Source organism: Dermacentor silvarum, chromosome 1, assembly GCF_013339745.2.
Source record: "Dermacentor silvarum isolate Dsil-2018 chromosome 1, BIME_Dsil_1.4, whole genome shotgun sequence".
NCBI classification, from domain to species: domain Eukaryota; kingdom Metazoa; phylum Arthropoda; class Arachnida; order Ixodida; family Ixodidae; genus Dermacentor; species Dermacentor silvarum.
This window is the reverse complement of record NC_051154.1, coordinates 443,215,075-443,235,886: the sequence shown is the minus strand read 5'-3', so window position 1 is coordinate 443,235,886 and position 20,812 is coordinate 443,215,075. Positions and strand designations below refer to the sequence as shown.

At 46.5% G+C, this 20,812-nt stretch overlaps 1 protein-coding gene across 1 annotated transcript in view; it reads left to right on the top strand.

Moving 5' to 3' along the window:
- Positions 1–9,752: 9,752 nt before the first annotated feature.
- Positions 9,753–20,812, top strand: part of LOC119448948 (nose resistant to fluoxetine protein 6-like) — a 55,271-nt gene continuing 44,211 nt past the window's right edge. The window contains exons 1-3 of the mRNA XM_049660822.1: positions 9,753–9,960; positions 16,708–16,819; positions 19,223–19,307. Coding sequence (XP_049516779.1) covers positions 9,769–9,960; positions 16,708–16,819; positions 19,223–19,307 — 389 coding nt within the window. The 5' untranslated portion in view covers positions 9,753–9,768. The remainder of the gene's footprint in view (positions 9,961–16,707; positions 16,820–19,222; positions 19,308–20,812) is intronic.

Here is a 20,812-nt window from a genome sequence, read left to right as displayed (position 1 = left end):
GTAACCGACAGCACGGCCAGACTACGTACCTCCTTCACGAGTTCTTGGTTTCTAGTCTCAAGACCAGAAGGGGGAAAAAAGTGATCCTGCAAACTTTCGGCGTAATGTACTTAAAATACATGGAGCCTCGATAAAATTGCGCACAGGCAATACACCCGTCAGGAGTCGAAAGCTGCGCCAATTATAGCCGACAACGCGGGAAATTTCTGCCTAGTGCAGCCCAGTTGTGTTCTGTAAGCTGAATTATGTCGAACGGTTGTTAATTTCGGAGGCAGTGCTGCACTTTATGCTAGTGTGTGCGTCGAAAAACATGCCACAGTAATGAATAAGATAGTGCACTAAAACTCACAAACATGTAGAGTTCAAGTGAAAGGGCTGAAAAAGAGCTCGAGAACGCGCGCACAAGTTCACAGTCCCTGACCAGTGAACCAACGCAACTATACATAACTACGTGACATACCACGTAACTACATTTTGCTCCTACTCCTGAATGGCATCTTTTTCCATTGTTTACTATTTTCCTGTTGTTAAATTTCTTGGGTAGTTTATTGGGCTAAACAATTTCGGAAACGGAAAATGCTTGTAATGCTCAGTTTTCAGCATAGTGATTTATGATTCATTACTTTGCATGGTGCTTACGCGGAAGCTGGAAAAATCTGTTTTACATGTTGTCAATACGTAAAATCTTGACATGGCTGAAGGAAAATCGCCCTGGTATAGTAATTCTCTGACAAATCTATACGGCTAGCTATGCGAGTGAAATTTGAACCTATTCAATTTCAGAGAACCATTATTCGCACCTTCTTGTGCAACTTCTCTCGGAAAACTTTATAGATCACGCAATTTACTCCTTTTTTCAATATACACGCACTGAGAACTGCAAATGATGCGCCAAGCCATCTGTGACTCCTTGCAACACCACCATTTCAATCGCGATTGCGATGGGGCCCAATCGCTTAACAACGGCGCTTATTAGAATGACGCAGATAATGCTAAACATCATAACACTTTTTGTGTATTGCTATGTTTCAAATGTTCCAATGCCAGCGCGGCGTGACTTCTCTACATGCGTCGAGTTAAGGTGAGCAGTCGCTGTACGTGGTATGTGGACAAGTGCACAGCTATGCATGGTGCTGGTCATGCGTTTTCTTTTTGCGCACGTAGTGCTGTCCCGTGTTCTCATTTTTGTTGTAGATGTATTTATTTCTTCTACATTAATCTGTTTAATTTCTGTCGAACACAGACAAAGGGAGCAGCCGAGGAGCTTTCTACATCAATGTCTCTACAGCTACCGATTTAGAAAAGGGCCGGAATAAATTCTACAGGACAACTCATATAGAGAATGAAGTCACATTAAATAATTCAGAATTCTCGGAAGCTCCCCGCAGTTATTTTCCAAAACTTAGAGAGCTCAGTTATTAATTTATGATCAAAAAGACAGCTGCAAAATCTTTTGCTGCCCACGTAGGCTGTATTCCGCACGTGGAAACGTCGTTAGGTTTATGGGCTGCTTTATATTTAAGACGTTTACTTACGGGGATAGATACTTTGTCTTTCTCGAGAAACACTACTTTGGCGCTCTTTGTTGCGCCCAGTGCCTCGGGTGTTAATTACCAAAATCTTGGATAATTTGTTGGAGATTTGTTTAAGGCAGAACTGGCGATACCACCTATTTGTTTACTTTCTCATATATACTGTTGTTCATCCCTTTCTAATTCGCGTGGGTATTTTGCGACGAAAGCTCAGATATCTTTTCTGACATGTCCGATTGCCTTTGGCAAACCTGGGGGAGTCGAGATTGGGAGTGAGGAAGTGCTCAGCAGTTAGCAGCAGCGACAAAGACGACAAGCTGTAGCCGATCGAAGGCAAACCGGCCTCAGCCGATGACCGACGGGGAAGTTCGCCGATCGTCGTCAGACCGCAGCGTAGCGTCGAGGTTTCCGCCGCCAGGGTCCTCAGTGGCAGGCACGTTTTCGGCGTGATATCGAGGTCCGTGAGGCACCTTGAGGTGTGAAATCAACGTAAGCGCGAGGACACGAAAATCCTCCAACAGAAGTTTTATCACTCTTTCTCTCAGCTATTATTATCATCGCCCTGTATTTGTACTTGTAAAGCAAGAGGCAACAGAGACACCTGCTTCTTAGAGAATTCGAAATGAAGACGTGTCCCAGGCTCATCATCCTTGCCTTTTGCGCTTTGCTCATTCCTATGCGGGTGTCATCGACCTACGATGACGTCGTGCTCGTAGAGGGATCTAGCCCGAACGTCACCGTGCCCATGGTATCGACGCAGCAAAGCCCGCCTCAAAACCTGGCTGCGAAACTACGCCACCTCGCTGGAAACCTCGCGCTAAACGTGCCTCCATGGATCAAACAGCGGCTGCTCCAGGCCGAAGTCTCGACCGAGTGTTCCCTGGGTCTGCTCAAGATGCTTCGTGGTCTCTCCAACTTGGAACCTTGGGCCCTGCGCAGTAAGTCAGTGGCAGCGACGCTGATTTCAGCGCAGTGCTGTTGCAGCCTTGGTAAACTGTGCGTTCGCAACGCTCTTAACAGCCAAATGACGGAGCAGCACAAATGAATGTCTCAGTTCGCGATTATGTTCACGAGGTGTCTGCTGACGCTGCAATGTGTTTGACCACTGCGGCTTGATAGAGAATCGTAGTCCCATAATTTGGGTGTTATATTGTAGGATTGTAACGATGAAATCTTGTGATTGTCATCACATCTTGCAAATCCGTATGATGACGGAAACTCTAAACTCTTCTTTGTCGTTGCAGTTGCTAACCTTGGGCTTGGTGTATGAATGGCCTTTAATCGATCAAATTAATGCGGCAAGAATGAAGCCGCCAGAAGCAAAAATAAACGGGGCATCCGTAATGTTTAACATGTGTACCAGTCGCAAGCTTTACTTGTACATTGATACAGTACTAAGACTTGGTCATATGACTATGCTGACTGCAAGGCGTAGGGCAATTTGTTAGTGCTATGTTTCTCCCCCTCTCAAAAAAGACAAAAAAAAATGAATTCAACATCATACGAACCGATTACATGCGAAGCGTTTCATTCCATACACAATTCTATGCGTACATAATAGGCTTTCACTTGGTTTCAATTGCACTGATTCCTTTAATTTAGTCTGTGTGATTACCTGTATTTTGTCATGCTTTAAATGAGTAGCGTTGTGCGTTTTTACTTTATTTCCAATTTAGCTTTCTTCACCAAGTCTCACGCGTTGCGCCAGTAGCTCGTCGTCACCCCAGATGACGCCGCACTTGGTAGCGCTCCGTTTTTCTCTTTTGGTGGATGCGACTCACTCGCTCCACGCTCATCTTGGCGGCATTAGCGCAACCTCACTCGCGTGGCGCGTCGCTTTAGCTTTTGTAAGGGCTGACCCAACACCACCTAGATAGCACAGGCCTACGCACTCCGATCTATGACGTCATGCTACCTGGCCCGAAATTTCTATTGCCAAGGCTAGTGTGACGAAAGCGGTGACGTCAAAATCACTGTTGCTTACGGGGGAGCATCCCCATTAGATTCTATGGCAGTCGGGCGACGTAGCACGACGTCATGATAGGAGTGCGTAGCCCTTGTGCTATGTAGATGGTGTTGGCTGACCACGCACATGGCACGTCTTGCGCCAGTGAACACGCGACATGCGGCAAATTCGAGCCCCGTATATGCACAAGAACGCTCGCATCCGAAAGAAAACGCCGTGGGCGAGATGTCATGTGCGCGGAGGGTCAACACCACAGAACACTACAGATACGCTGAAGAAAGAAAACTCACATTTATCTGCATAGCTACTATGCATCTCAATCTACTGCTACCGCTCTTCTAGTCCCTGGTGTTCGATGTAAGCGGAACGCGTATGGGCACTATTTGTGATTTGGCATACACGATAGCTGCGGTCCTACTTCAATTACTTGCACAGCGAAGGTCATTGGGGGCGCGCTTCTTCATTGGAAAAGCTGGCGCCACCGTCGGCGTGACGTGGTATGAGGGATCACGTGGACACAGCGGCCGCGTCGTGTTGCTTCGGAAGCGCCGAAGCGTGCTGAAAACGAATGTTTAGCCCTACCTGCGTTACGATTCTGACTAAGTGGGGATGTTTCCCCGCTTCAGGTGTCTACTTGAGAACACTTGAAAGCACTATAATAAGTAGAGGCTGCCTTTGAAGGCATCCGGCATGGTAGGCTTATTGCTCGGTACTACATTGCCGGACGCGTACGCAACGGAGCCCGGTGTCAGCCTTCACACGTCCCCGCAGGCCAAGAGGCTGCGTGTAGCTCGGATTGCGAGAACCGGCAAGTAACCATCGGCTACAACTCGAATGTGTAGCAAGCACTTCTGCGAGGACGATTTCTGCTACAGCGTTGGGGTTGCGGTGTTCGGTGAGTAGCAGAAAGCGCGCACTGAGAAGCTCGACCGCGCGTGCTGCCCAGTTAATGTCATGAAGATTTGGTCTATGAACTTGTTGGTGCTGGATACTGGTAAGTTCACCAGAATGGAAAGGGAACGGTAAAAAGCACATCAATAAAGGCATGGCATATGCTCATGTTTGTGTTAACACCGAACAACGAATGTACTGGATTAACAAAAAGAAGAAGCGGGAAATTCCTCGGTGAGAAGACCAATAAACATACAGGGCGACGCAACTTGAGAAATAACGATATTGAAACGTCCAAAAATTTTGGGGAAAAAATGAGCCGTCGCGATGGCACATCACGAGTCACTGGATAGCGTCGAAGTCCCTAGTTATAACGAAATTATTTTTGAAAAGCTCCGATATCGTCCACGCAACAATGGTGGCTGGTGTACTGTCAAATGCTCATATGTTGCGGCCTAAATCTCACGGCACGGTGCGAAAACGCGCTCGCAGCGAAAGCGAAACATTGTGCGCGGATATGCATGCAGACGCGCAGTCGGTCGCTGCGAACCCGTGTGATTGCTGCATTGAGGCTTCATTCTTTTATGCTCCATTTGGTTATTATACAGACAGCACACTAAGAACATTTTTGACATAGGCTGCTCTCAGCGACAGCGAACCCGTGTGATTGCTGCATTGAGGCTTCAGTCTCTTATGCTCCATTTGGTTATTATACAGACAGACCACTAAGAACACTTTTGACATAGTCTGCTCTCAGCGACGGCGAACCTTTCACGCCAGAATCTGTTCGGGTGACTCCATCCCGACGACCACGCTATGGGCGTTCACGGTACGTACTCGGTAAAGAAATGGCATCTGTAAACTATTCTGCGCTTTCTGTTTGCCCAAGATTATTATTTTGACAGTAAGAAACTTCCCTCATTTGGAGAGTCCTTATATAAATGGCCAAAATGACTCCCACGTGTTTTTTTTTTTTATTGAGAGCCGATAGCCAAACTTATGAGGGAGCGCGCCGCGTTATCCGTCATGCTACGCAAGCGAGGCGTTTCCGACAGATGGCGACTCCGTATGTCCTCGCCCCCAATAGCGCATCAGGGCGTTCGCACAACGCTCCGCCTACTTGAACGTCAACGCGGCGCGCTGTTCAAATTCGATTTTGGATGTTCTAGTAGAAGCTACTATATACTTCAGATTTTGGCGCCTACGACGCGCCAAACGTGAGCCAAACGCTGTTGTCTCCAGCCAGGAGGTGCTGCTCCAGCGAGCCGCAATGCGCCCCGCGGTACCTGTGGTATCTACGCTACGTAGCAGACCACCGCTACATGCAAATGTAGTGCGTATGTGCCGCGTTTGCTTTGTGCACTGCAGTGCTTCAGTGCGCGCTCGCACTCATACGCTCCAGTCTGGCCGTGCTACTTGGTGCGGGCCAGCTTTGTCCTGCACCTGCCGGACCGACGGATAGTAGCCACATCCAACTTGCGAATTTAGAAGCGCTATCAATAGCTCAATACGAAGCCAAGTCTGCCATAGCGTCTAACCAGGAGCAGTCAGCAGTGAGCGCACGTTGGCAAGCGTGCATGTGGTTTGCCCTTAAGTTTCGCGTGGGTCCAGCCTAGTTGAGTGTTCAAAATTAGTCCAAATGAGCGAGACCCGACGGCTATGACACCGATAAGCAGGGAGGTCAATGTTTAATTGGGGCGGCTGCGGGTGGCCGCAGCTGAGCGTGAGAAGACGATAGGCTGCTTCTTCCGGAAGTACGTAATTAATATCAAAATTCGACAGCAGATTTTCGCTTACTTCAGCCTGTTTGTTAAACTGTGTCCGTAAATATACACAGTAAGAGTAGGAAGCAGTGCACTGATCCAAACACGTCATCATGCTGTCATCGTTATACCATCGTCAACATTTAGGGATTGGCCTCTCATTGCTGACATGCCGCCGTCGTCAATGACTACTACCGATGTTAAATAAACGTGACTTCAGAAATAAGGTGTTTGGTTACATTGCTTGAATGCTAATCGCGTTACCGTCCGCCGTTATCGTGAGATGAGTTCTGCCATAATTTTCTAGACAATACAAGTTTTTCATATAATGGTTTTCAGCGTATGACGAGCATGGCGCTTTTGCACAGGTGTTGCCAAGGGAGGCGGCCATACTTTGGCTCTAATAACATGAGTCCTATATAGACTCATCCTATAAACTCATCCTATAAAGATGAGTCTAAGAAGACAAACTACCAAATATCTGGTTATAAATATTTTTTTGCCTTTGGCAGCAGTTTAACTGGCAAATGTGGAGGCATTTGCATGTGAAATTCCATGAGGAGTATCTTAAATTAGCTGCTAAAAAGGGCATACAAAAGACTGTGACAGCCTCCAAACTTGTTATATAAGCAACTGCTTCCAAAACTAGTAAACGTTAGTAAACAAATTTTTGTCAGTTAATCTTCTGAAACTCACGATATCAGCGCCAGAGTGTGTCCTCATCGCCTAGGTACTTTTAAAAAATATATTTCTCGCTTTTTGTTAAAAATTTTCTAGTATAAAAACGTTATGGAGGCAGTTAAATCTTCTTACGTGCAATGAATGCGAAATCATACTGGGCGGGTCGACTACGTATGATCGACGTCAATGTCACATGACATTGTCATACGATGTCTTCACTTGATTGGGACCTTGCAACTTAAGGTTCTTGGTCTCGTGACTATGCGTGATCACTTGGTCATGTGCTCAAATTTGGCTAAGTCAGTTGTGGGGGTGAGCAACCCAAATATAGGGGCTGGGCCAAGTTAATTTTGTGAGTGGGCCAGGTCGGCCCTGAACGAGGTTCAACTCAATTTTCGAATTGAGTAAAATCATTTTTTTTGGGTGTGGGGCAACGGCGTCCGTCCGACGCCGTGGCTGTTTACCGTAGGATTTCGCAATGGGGGCCGCAGTAGGTAGAGCACCGGGAACGTGACGTCATCACTTGGCCACGTGGGTTTTCTTGCGATCGGATGTTAACATGGGATGCTCACCGGATTTTCTACTTCATGGGGCATATAAGGCTTTCACCCTAACACCCTTTACACACACACGATCGTCCGCAAAGCATCCCGATCATTGTATGCTGTGGAATCGTTTGTTCCCCTTCATCGTTAGTTCGTTTCTCTGCAAAGCAGTCACCCGCAGGAAGATGTTCCTGGCAAGCATGGCCTTGAAGCACCGTTATTTAATGGTGTTAAAGAAATGAATAAACCATGTAGCAATGCGGTCGTTTTCTTTTTTTATACTGTGACAGCAGTTATATGAGCGTTCCAAATCGGGTGTGGCTGCCTTGTGCGTCCATCCGTTTATTCCATTACCCTCACAACGACCTCAGTGGTAGTCAGGCCGCTTCACCCCTTCTACCTTCAGCGTCGTCCTAGTGCGAACAAAAATAGGAAAACAAAAACTTTTCCTACAGCCGTAACCACTGATTCGAACACATGTCATTGCAGCGAAGTCCAATTGGGAGTCAGGCGCGCTAACCACAGCGCTGTCACACAAAAGCGACGGCTTTATTAGCGCAAGGTTTTGTGCTGCACACAGACTCTGAGTACGTTGGCGTGTGTGCATGTATTTTGGGGCCCAGGACAAGCAGAAGAGGACCACATGCACAGACAATGAGGTGCACATATCACAAAGACGGTAATATAGCGCTATATTGGCGTGCAATGTTTCCTTGTGATGCTCGTGAAAGCAACGTCGGCGGCTTAATGGTGCACACGACAGTGATCGTGATCAGCCTCAAACACGGCACATATTCACAGTGGAGGATGCGCCCAGAACCATGAGGTTGGTGGAAAAAAGCGCCGAATGCGTAGAGGCGTCACTGCAAACAACGGGGTCACAACGATAACGCCGCATAGTTTGTTACGTAGTAGCTGACAGAATTCACAGCCGCCAAGTGCCCGATAGAGCGGTTGTGCAAATGTCCGCTGGTTTCTTGTTTATTTCTCCGTTTTGGGTGAGCGCGATTATTTGAAAAAAAAGTAGGCAAGCAAGAACAAGATGGCGGTGGCGGTGGCAGCAACGACAACAGCAACAACAACAACGACAACTACAATGGAACAATACAATAAGTACAATTACAATGGAACTACTAACTTCATTGTGAAAGAATGCTGCTGTCGCAGCAAATATGATCAGAGCCGAAGAAATTGCGGAAATTTTCTGTCTATTTCCTTTTATTTTTTTTATTTTGTCTTGGTAGATAATGTTTCTACCTGCGTCATTATTACATCAGGTTTTACAAAGATCTTAGTGAACGTTGTGACAAATCATTACAGTCTTTTTATCAGTAACTGAAGGGACCTTTTCTTTTATAAGAATGCGTTTTGCCTGTCGCTGCGATGAAAAGGAGTAGCGGGGCAGGGTGCGCAAGGAACCAACCACCTTCCTTGCGTACCCTGGCCCAGGTCCTTGGCCCAGGTCATGGCCCAGGTCCTTGCAATGTTCGCACTGCGGCCACTATACGGTGAATGAACTTGTAAAGTTCATTGGTAACGCGTGCTCTTATCTACTTAGTGATTTTATTTTTCTATTTTTATTGAAGCTCTCTACCCGCATACTGTTGCAAACAAGCTCTCATTCGATTCGTGCTCAAATAGCAGCCGTGTTCTCTTAAGCCCTGCATAATCACATCGCCGTATACGATGTTGCGCCCTAGCTATAGACTTCTCCTTTAAAACTTTGCTAGTCTGTCTATCTTATGCAACTAGATTGTCGAAAAACAGGATGTGCAGTGATGCAGCGTCATTGAGTTCCAACAAAATTAGGAAACCAGGCAATAACCTAAAAATGAAACGTAAGCCCGACAAGAAAAGGTATCCACTTACAAAACCCAGTAAAGGTTGATCTAGAAAAATGCATTCATGAAAAAAAACTAATATTTAGGTGCAAATAAAACCAGAAAAAATAAGCTGAATTTTAGAAAAATAACCGCCGATGACGCCGACCTACTAATACGTTTATAGCACTACGTTACAGAAACAGCCCCAGAGTAGTTTGTTTAACGTTTTTGCTATGGCGTAGCAGTTTTTCATCGCAGCTTGAATTCACTACGTAGATGCTCTCAGCATGTTGTTGAATTGCTATGCGCCATGAAGCCGTGAACTATGGCGATGCAAACATTGCAGGGGCGGTATTCTGTAAGAGTCTACTTAGTGAACTGTCCATTTCGGCTGTCGCTGATTAGCTGCTGCTTGACGTGCAGGAAGGTGCCAGCCAGTCTTCTTCCTGCACGTCAAGCAGCAGCCAATCAGCGACAACCGAAATGGACAGTACACTAAGTTGACTCTTACAGAATACCGCCCCTGGTCTCGGCTTGTTTAACGCAGTGATCGATTCATCGGGCAAGATGCCTGGAAATCTGTTCATTGGCTCGGTGTCGGAGCTGGGATCCTTCGACGAGTGCATCGACACTGTGGTGAGGGATGAGTCGGGAAACGAGCAAATCAGAGCCCAGTACTGCAGCCTCTACTTTCGTCCTGAAAGCGACATCTCAGTCATCCAGCTGTTCAAGCCGGCCTTGCTAATGACGCATCCAAAGGTATGGTGTGCGCGGTCATTCAGCATCGTCTTACTGGTCAGTGTCACAGAGTTGGGACAACAACAGAATAAAGCATACTCGCTTGCAGAACTGTGAATTTCTATGTGTTCTCGAACAATTGGAAGTACTTGTGTTTATATATGCAGCTGTATGCATGCTTATCTTCTCTGGGCTCATGGGGGCGTATTCTGTAACGCTTCGGTTTACGAAGAATTCGATTTGCGAGCAGCGACTGGTCGCCGCCTGGGTGACGCTGTCACCTCGGAGCGCGCACGGATATTATGATGACTTCACGCACATGTCAATAATGCGAAAACCGTATCCATCGTCTGCTACTATAGTGAACTAGAATACTGATTCTAGTTCACTATATCTGCTACGAAGCGAAGTGGCACGCGATACTTCGGTGTGATTCGAAGGCGCCGTGTGCCTCGTGCAGAGCCTGTACGTGCCGTGTGCACGGGCGATAGGGTGTTCAGAGCAAGAATCCTTTCTAGTTTCCTATATTTCTCTTGGTTTGTGATGTTCACATCCAGAAATAAACCTGCACACCGATTGGCCTTGGTCCTTCCTCTCGTTCGCATTACGCCCGCGGACGGCCCAAATGTGCCGCCATCACCAAAGTGAATTCTTCAGAAACCGAATCATTGCAGAATATAACTCGTGGACTCATGTACAGAACGTCGTGTTCGTTCTCACTGCACTTTAACTGCAAAGCTGTTTAAAGCCAGCCGCAATTCGTGCTGTGTATCAAGGAACTACCAAGAAAGAAAGTAAACTTTGTTGCCGAGGCGGGATTCGAAGCCGCGTACCCCTGGTCCCAAGGTGAGCGTCGTAACCACTATAGGCTATAGAGCCACGCTTGCGCAGAGCATGCATTTATGCGAACCATATGATTGCGTTCGAGCGTCGTCGTCTTCGTCCACAGCTGGCGCTTTCGTACGCTCGTTCTCTGCGAGGTGAAGAGGTCTTGCGCGCAATGAGAGCGAGAGAGAGAGAGAGAAGCATTCCCGGAGCGGGTCTCCTGGAACGCGGTGTCGGCATTGGAACGCGCTGTCGGTGTTGCAAGCTGCGCTATGCAACGCGCATTGACGGCCGTAGGTCCGAGACGCGCTAAAAGAAATTGTTATCATCATCATGAGTAATAAGATGAAAAGTTCGCGTGCACTTCCGGAAAATGCAGGGCTACGATCGCCCAGCTTCGCTGTTTCAAGCGTTGCGCGGCCGAGTGCAAGGTTAAGAGTTGTTGTATGTTCGTGACACATTGTATGAGAAATATTGTGCTAACATTTTTCTTTGCCAAGCCACGAGGAGTAGCAGGTGTCACCTAAAAGCACCAACCTTTCCTATTACATAACAAAACCTCTCCTTTACATAAAAAAATCAACCGCAGAATAAGATATTTTCTAGGGGCCGCCCCCTCCATTCATTTGGGAGCTCGGCGACTTCTAGCGAAGTGCCATATACAGACTGCCAGCTGCAAAACATCCTCCGCTCCGCAATGACTATGCAACAAGTTGCCAGAGCAAGCTTAGGCTTTTTGTAGCTTGCATTGGTTTTTTTTTCTATTTAACACTGATAGCGCAGAATACAACTTCGTGTTCCGCATATAAGAATATTAAGAGCGGAAAAGAACATTGGCACACCCGTGCAAATTCTTGTTGGTCTACATGAAGAAGAGTCTCAAGTAAAATAGAGCCGATAAAGGCTCTCAAAGATTTGCAGATGCAATGTCAGGTCAAATGAAAATTCCTAAGTACATGATTTACGATTTTACCGTGCATTTAATAAATGATTCACTATTTGTACATTGACTCTGCTCCCTATCTTGCAATTTCCCCTCCATATACCGTCACACCTGTAGTGATTCTCCGCCCGTACAGCCGTCCACGCTCTTGTCTAGAGCGCTCGAGTGCGTGGTTGCAGAATACAAAACAAAATCACCAGTGCTTCCATCGCCGAGAAAATGGGGGTAAGCGAAGCTTGTGGAGTCTGCAAATGACCTTCGTCAGGGTAACGCAAAGTTCACGACCTGTCACGTTAATAAAACATACACGTTTAATAAATGTATACATCGCGGGAAGGAAACGTACAAGGCAACGGAAGGAAAAGCTGCACGAAAGCGAAACAAAACTAGAAGGAAAGGGGAGGACAAGTAACACGAAAGAGAACGAAAAGTAGTAGGAAAGGGAAGGGAAAGTAGTAGGTTAGGTGCACACACGACAAGCTTCGCTTACCCCCCTTTTCTCGACACGGGAATGGCTGGTGATTTTTTGTCTCTATTAGATGCGAAACAGCTTATGGCGGGGGCTGTGTCCGTCCCTCCCGCGGCGTCCCACTCCCGCATGCGCGTCCCCTCCTCCTCTCTCTCCTCTCCTACGCTCCCCCTTTCTCTCCTCTAGGAATCCTCTACTGTACGGAGCGGCGCCCGTGTGCCACACCCCCACAGCACATGCGCGTCCCCTCCCCGACTCTCTCCTCTCCTACGCTCCCCCCTTTCTCTCATCTAGGAATCCGGAGCGGTGCGCACGACAGGTGGTGCGACAGCTGCATACTCCGCTGGGGGCGCCACGGTAGTTCCGCGGTATGAAAATGACGGAGCACGCGCACCTCATTCTCGTGTGCAGCGTCGCGATGAACGCTCGGGCCGCTGCCGCGAAACCATCTCCCGCTCAAGCTAACCATCTCCCCGCGGCTTCTCATCCACACATGGTTCCCTTTAGCGGGAGATGGAGTAATTTTTTCTTTCTGTCTTTCTTTCTTGTCCCTGGTATGTGCCATTGAGCTTGGACCCTTTCTGCACTATCGCCAGGATCGGCCCACTTTAAAGCGTGACGCCACCACCATCACCACCGCCGAAACTTGTGAGCCTATAAAGCTTCGCTTAAAGAGAGTAATAAGTCTGCAGGTGCTACGTTTATGGCAGCTGTGTGACCCAATCGCCCGTGAGGCTGCAGCCGGTCTCCAGCATTGTCTCTCAAACTGGCCAGCAACGCACAAATATTGATTTCTTTTCATCGCAGCTAAACGATTCATCGTTCCAGACAGAAGTGTGGGCGACTGTACGTTTATGAACGTAACGGTCGAAATTGGACGGCTTGAAACTTACCCACCCGCCAATATTTCCGAGGCTTTTTTGAACAATGGTATAATTACGGGCTTCATGATTTGATCAGACAGAATTTAACAGGATCACTAGTGTCTGCTCTGTTCCTGCCCAGTTTGTTCAAGGTATGTCGTTTTACGTGCCTTTACCAATTGACAAGTTGCAAAAATTTCATGCGCATGCGCGAAAAATGTATTTTCCAACCCAAAAGTGCTTAACGGGACGTTCCACCATGTCTGAAGAACCGAAATGAGTTGTCATGGGACGAACGCATTTTTTTTTACCTCGAGACAGCATATATTAAGCGACTTACGAGCGGTGAAGAGTAGAATGCCCCCCCCCCCCTCCCGATGCCTCGCAACGTTGGACGCCTCACGCGTGACAGAAGACGTCGCGCTTCCTACCCGCTTTCATCCCATTCGCTCGGGCGACATTGAGCCGCGATCGTCTGCTCCCCCCACACGCTTTCACCCGCACATACAGCGTAGGACGCACGGCGACGCGACGATGACTACAGAAATGCACCTGGAGTTTCCCTATGATTGCTCTCGCAATAAAAGCGATTCGTGCACTAGTGCAGTTCTTGAAGTACAGACAACTGATTCTTTAACAGCACCGCGCGAGCGTCCACTGGCCAACCGGCCAGCGCCTTCTAATGGCGCGAAGCGACGAGATGGGCAAGAGTGGCGCATGCGCACCAAGTTCCCTCCAAGTGCAAGTTCCGTCTGCTAGGCTCTTCCTACCAGCACGACATAGCCCTTCGCACGATTAATTGGGCGCAAGCTTCCCGGCTTATTGGAGGTAGCAGGAGCGTGTGCACCTGACTTGCGTCCCCTTTCTTTCTTTTCTTTTCCTTTTTTTCAGCGTACGGGTACTGCTGTAGTGAGCATGCACAGGGATATAATTAACAAAACGGGCAGAGCTGCAATGAAACTATAACACAGGGGCAAGAAATAGTAGCGCAAGAGGGTATTATCAACTATTTCGCCTTTTTCTGCGCGCTTTGTCTATGGTGTTGGGCTGCTGAGCACGAGGCCGCGGGATCGAATCCCGGCCACGGCGGCCGCATTTCGATGGGGGCGAAATGCGAAAACACCCGTGTACTTAGATTTAGGTGAACCCAAGGTGGTCTAAATTTCCGGAGTCCCCCACTACGGCGTGCCTCATAATCAGAACTGGTTTTGGCACGTAAAACCCCATAATTTTTTGCGCGCTTCGTTCTTTATCTTACTCAGCATGTTGACTACAGCGGCATACGTTATAAAATAGACGCGTCCGGATCATCCGGGTTCACGCGCACTTGCTGTCTCCGATAAGCAGGGAAGCCTCCACCGAGTTAATCGCGACATGGGTGGGGTCATGCCTGTGAGAAGAGCCTAGCAGACGAAACTTGAGCTTCGAGTGAACTTTGTGCGCATGCGTTACTCTTGCTGACCTCGTGGCTTCGCGCTATTGGAAGGCACTCACCGGTCAGCTAGTCGACTCTAGCGCGATACTGTTGAAGAATGGGTCGACTGTACACTGGTTTGAGAGACCGCTTATAGTGTCCCCGTGCATCCTTCCGCGTACACTCAGTGATCACTCTCTTCCTCGTTTACTGTTTCTTTTCCCCTTTCCCTTACCCAGAGTGCAGGGTAGCAAAGTGGACGGTCGTATGGTTGACCACTTTGCCTTCCCTTTCCTTGCTTTCGCTCTCTCTGACCGTTTTTCTTTGCACACCTTCAAGATATTTTTATTAACTACTGGGCAAGGAAACAAAATTATGTAACGTATTTTGAAATGCGTCGTATGTTCCAATCCAAAAGTGTAATGTAAGCTGCAGCGTGTCTGAAGCATATTTTATACAAGAACATATTGAGCATAGGGCAGACGTAACATTAGCCAGTCTGTTTCTTTCCGGAAAAAAGAATATCGCTACGGTAGATGTTGTTGTTCTGCCTCTTTAGGTCGAATACTGAAAAAGACGGGCATTAGTTTAAAAACAAAATAACTTTTTTATTACTAATTAGTCAAATAATAAAACTGAGTAATGAACATTTGAATATACAGTTCGGGGCACTGGTTGGAATTAGAGAAGCTGGGCAACAATAAAGTTATATTAAACGGCAGAAGTCCCCAAGTCTATAGTACCAGTTTCCATACATATCAGTCCAGTCTTCCACACATACACACACACAAAAAAGGGGGGAAATGCCGCGGCGTTCCATTTGGTTTTGTACCACAGTTTGTGACGCAAGCTTTAGATAAACTATTAACTGGAACATCAATGCATTTTGTCGCACATTTTGAGCACGGATATCTAGTCTCGTAATATCTACTAACCAGATACTATTTTACGAGCGCCCAGCTTCAATTCCGTAATTCCAACGTACATCTAGTGTGGATACACAACCGCTTGGTTAGCGTACGTTGTTGTTTAGTGTTTTCAGGATTGCTATTCGCCGTAACTGTGCGGCTCGTCATGTAAACCACCTTTACAGAGTTAACTGCGCTATGTATCGAAGGCGATTTTTATGAGGCCGTTCGAGAAAAAAAGACGTGCCCAAACATTATATATTTGTAGGGGCCTCGAGGAACTTCAAAAAGTAAAGTGGCTTCTTGATGTTTGTCTCTTTAGAGAATGAGTTGTCAACTGCGCAGTCGGAATTGGATAGTTTTCTTGTTTCTTTTCTCTCTTTTTTGTTTTTGTTTTATGAACGTTACAAAGGAGCTATGAAGTTCTATTAGAAAATCTATGGCACTATTTCTCTAGAGTTGACCAAAGGTTCTTTGCATGGTTGTAATTTAAAAAAAAAGCGTGGTAACGGACTTAGAAAAGGGCAGTAGAGATAAGACCAAGACAAGTGCTGTTTTCCTTGCGATAATCACTGGCACTCGTTTGTTGACATTTATCGACACCGGTCGACATTGAACACCAAATGAATGACGTGTTGAGATGTCTATTAAGCTCAGTGGGGATATTCTTGCAATTTATTTGTGTAAGACGCAGTACTCTTACAAGGGCTCAAGATCGTGATTCATCTCCATAAATTGTAATCAGTTATGATTTTGGACAACAGCACTCCAGGAGGCTGCTCCCTCAAGAACGCTTATTGTGACGAATACAGGATAGAAACTGTTTTAATGCGTTTTGTCACAAATTCTACTATTTGCAATGCTCCCCAGTTGTGTCTAGTTCTGAACCGCATACACTATGCGCTGCCATTCTTTTTTCACCTACTTTCAGCTTTATGGCCACATGTATCTAGATGATATTTATCAGTTAAAAAATGGCGCAGCTGCAGTTGGAAAGTTCCAACATGCCATGTGCTTGGACAGCGAAAAAATTAAATTTTACTTGTTTCTTCATTATCGTTAGAGATACGCGAAAAATATTGAATGTTATTCGACATGCGTTACTCTTCATTACTTGGTATTATTAGCAAGTCGTTCTTCCACCTTGCAATGCGCCGCTAAGCCCGTTAAGGGCAGGATGGCTGTGTATCCCACACTGGCAGTATGCAGGGCACTACTGCAAAAACCAGCAACACAGGATAGGAAGCAGCCCGATGCACCGTTCTCAGTGGTCATCGTTGTTGTTTGGGGAGACGACGGTACCAAGGTTAGCGCTGCGGTATAACTGAGGGGATGATTTATTGCAGGCTGAAAACTTGGTGAAGTTCCTGAAAGACCCACGTGTTCCGGGTTTTCGTATGGCTCTCTGTATCATCTCTGACTGCAGCCAAGAGGACCTGGAAGCCGTCGGTACTGCACGTAAGTGTATCAAAGCGGGTTTTCCTAAATTTCAGCTCAGAACTGTGCTGGCCGTATCTGTGCGCGGACCTCGCCAGTGCCAAGGAAAACTAGGAAGCGGCAAGCCGCAAGTGGCGATTCTTGGCGTTAAGCGCAAATACATTGCTCCCAGTAAGCTTCTCAAGCTTGCGCAAACTTACAAACCATAATTTTGGGTCCCATTCCTTCCTATCTCATTTTTCTCTCTCTCTAAAATAAACTGGCGAAATTCGACTGATTTCACAAATCTAGAGCCTTTGTTTCTTGTATTCTAACCTACAACTCGGAACTTCCGACCGACTTGCCAGCTGTGATGCAGATGTCAGGTCGTCTTTGACTTGGAGTAGCATTCACAAATGCGTACTCTTTTCTCATTGCAATAGCCGACAGACCAAAGTGTAACGCTTGTTGACGCAGAGAGACGATTGCATACCTACACTGACAATGTTTTCGCTACAGTGCTCAAAGAGCAGCATTCTCCACCCCGCTTGACGTACTCGGCGTACTACTCGAAATAGATTTATTTGTACGCTTCGCATTTAGTTTAATATTATTTAATTAAGCGCTTCACTAAAGCTTCACTTCCTATAGATTCGAACATGTGCTTTGCATCTGCACAATTAGGTTTGCTGCCTATCTATCCGTAATATTTTTTTCCTTTTTTTTCCTTTTGAAACATCACGTCTGCGCGATAGACCGAACGTTGCTACGCGCCTCCCCATACATGCGTAGCCTCCCTCTCTCCTACCTTTGTATATATTTTTCTGCGCCATCATTTCAACGCTTTTCTCTTCCTCCAGCACATGATGCCAACAGGACCTTTACTGTGATTCACCTCCCTGCATTTATATATGACGAGCGCTCGCATAACGAGTCGTCCGACATGAACAGCCGTGATTCTCAAATGATCGAACGATAGTCAAACGATAGTGAACTCAGCAAAAGACAAAGGGCATGGAACGCCGACCGAAGTTCACTAGCCAGCCCAGCATTCATTTCACATGTCTTTCTAATAGGGTTTCCGATTAGTTTAAGTCAGATGTTTTAACGAGGCAAAATGTATAGCTCATATCTCAAATGTGTTTTCTTTCGCAATGTACTGCCAGTCGTTTAAACCTTGACAGTGAAAAGAGCCGCTTTTCGACATTTTTCTAGCCGGAGAGTGAACCCTGTGGTTTACTTTTGTTGACGCTTATTGCTTTGCATTTGAACTGCAAAAATAAACTGAGCAACTTTTCGTGTTTTTTTGAGATGCAATGACGGTACACGTCAATAAATATAGAAGTTATCAACAAGATCCAATTCTTCGCTTGTCGTTGTACAGAGTCCCTCACATCAAGTACCTATGGCGTTGTCTTTAGCTGAGCACAAGTTCACGGATTCCATTCCCGACTGCACTTCGAAGGAGGCGCCTGAATGCAAGAACGCTCGTGTAGCGTGCATTGGGTCCACGTCAAAGAAACCCAGGTGGTCAAAATTGATCCAGATTCCTTCACTATGGCGTCCCTCATAACCCACTGGCAGTTGGGACGTTAAACCTAAATATATATTTATTATTTAGAGATTAGAAAATTACCAAGCCAATTATGAGATTTAGTATGCAAGCTTCCGACGTGACAAGTTTCCTGCCGAACGCATTTTCTTTCTTTTTTTTATCTGTCTGTTGGTTCACGCGATCTTCGCGACTATTGTCCTATGTCACTTCAAGTAAAAGGTTCTTCCTCCGGAAAATTGAAATCATAAAAATGAAGAAAAGAAAGATTATATTACGGCATTTATTGTCCGAAATTAACACACGGGCTATCCGAGACGCAGCAATTGGGGCTGATGATTATTTTCACAGTTTTTAGTATTATTCTGCTTCCATCGGCATGTGGCTGGTGCGTCCGATAATTGAAAATTGCTATGTATATCAAACCATGCAATACATGCGACATGGACATGCCACGTCAATTAGTGAGTTCCAAACGTAGGATATACTTCTTAGCGCACGCCCAGGCACACACACACACACAGACACACACACACACACACACACTCACTCACCGGGTCCCGGCCACGGCGGCCGCATTTTGATGCAGGCGCAATGCAAAAACGCCCGTGTGCGTGCGTTGTATTGCACGTTAAAGAACCCCAGGTGGACAAAATTAATCAGGAGCCCTCCACTATGGCGTGCCTCATAATCAGAACAGGTTTTGGCAAGTAAAACCCCAGAAAGAAGAAGACACTCACACACGCACGCACACACACACACAACACACACACACAACACACACTGCAAACACAGTTGTGTAAAAGGTGCGCGCCCCGTTTACACAGCTCAAACGAAAGAGCCCTTAAAAACTGCGAACTTTATGTCTTTGCATTGTGCCCCTTTTTGTGCAGTTGTAGGCGACGTGGCACCAGTATACGTGAGGTACTGCACGACAGGTGTTGCGCCGGAGATCACCACGACCAACATAGCAGTCATGTGAGTGCTGTCTTTGTTTTTCACTATGCCTCAACTGCTCCTATACGAGAACCCACACACGCGAACACTCAACCTGAACAGAGCTCCTTTGACGCAACGCTGTAACGACACTATATAATAAACTGTTCACTATTTTACTCAAACATGGATGTACCTGCAGCCTGTTTACTTTAGAGGACTTCCGAGTGAACTTCGGGTGAAAAATTGTTGCATTTCACGTTTTTTGTATAGGTGAAACACTTTAAATTTGGATCATTTCGAACTTCATCATTGGGCATTACTTTGGTATAAGTTGGTTATTTTAACTTTGGCGTTTGCGCCAGACTGTCTAAACGTATGGCACAACTCGTCTCAAGGTGACGAGACGGGGACAGAACGGACAGCGTGCCACAATAAAGGAGGGCCGAAATCTGTAGGATTCCTATGACATCGTACGTCTCCGTAATTTGTTGCAAATAATGCTGCAGTTGTGATCATTGAGTGATGTTTCTATTTCTGTATGCCGCCTTATCTATTTCGGTTCTTGTAAGTGCAGTCAAGCGCCTTTACAACAAAGCGCTTGGGACATGTGAAATCCTTATTTATACATGGCCACTTCGTTGGAAAGACCGAGCACCGTCCCACTCCCCAAAGCAGGCTGAGCACGTTTAGCAAGAAGAAACGGTTATGTATAATCAATTTAACCAGATAGGTCGGCCGTTCTTTTATGTATACTTCCTTGAATGCAATATGTTACTGCAGTCGACCTTCTGGCATGAAGGTTCGCGACATGCTCCACGGCGAAGCCCGGGAGCGACGCCCAGGGTCGAATGCGGTTCGTATGCAGGTTCTTCATCACAGCTGCCTTCGTCGGCCTTCACATAATTAGAGTCCCTGATAGTTTCAACGATGTCATCTGTTGTCATTTGCGATCAAGCCATCACGTCATCAACCGTGACGTATTCGCCAGCCTACACACCCACTATACTGTGTTGAAACAAGCCGCGTACGAGTTGAGCGATTCCTGGAGCTACGCAACAAGACTTGAACATTCGCTGTGGCGTGCATTCGCTCTCCACTTGCGAAGGCTAAACACGTGCGTTGATAAGCGAGAAATAAGCTTTTGGGAACACCCTAATTCCTTCATTGTACCGGAAAATTCGTTGTAGTAGGCTTCACGATATATAAGAAATATAGGAATTTGAAAGCCACATAAGGAACCCTTCGTTATACAGGCCATTTCGTTGTAGAGGCGTTCGACTGTATACAAAATTTAGGATGCGAATCCAATACTTTACCATCGGAGTGTTTGATTCATGAATTTGAAGCATTGACACTTCGAATGATCAGTTCCCTATCGAATTATTAATTCAAGCATTTGAATATTTTCTTGTTTGAATGATCAGTTATAGCGAAATTTATGGTGCCAGTACTATTGCATGGTGCTTGCCTGTAAAAAGGCCTCTGCACTGATGGCAGAAGACCTGATGGTCATTTCAAGTGCCCTCTGATAGATCAGCATTTAC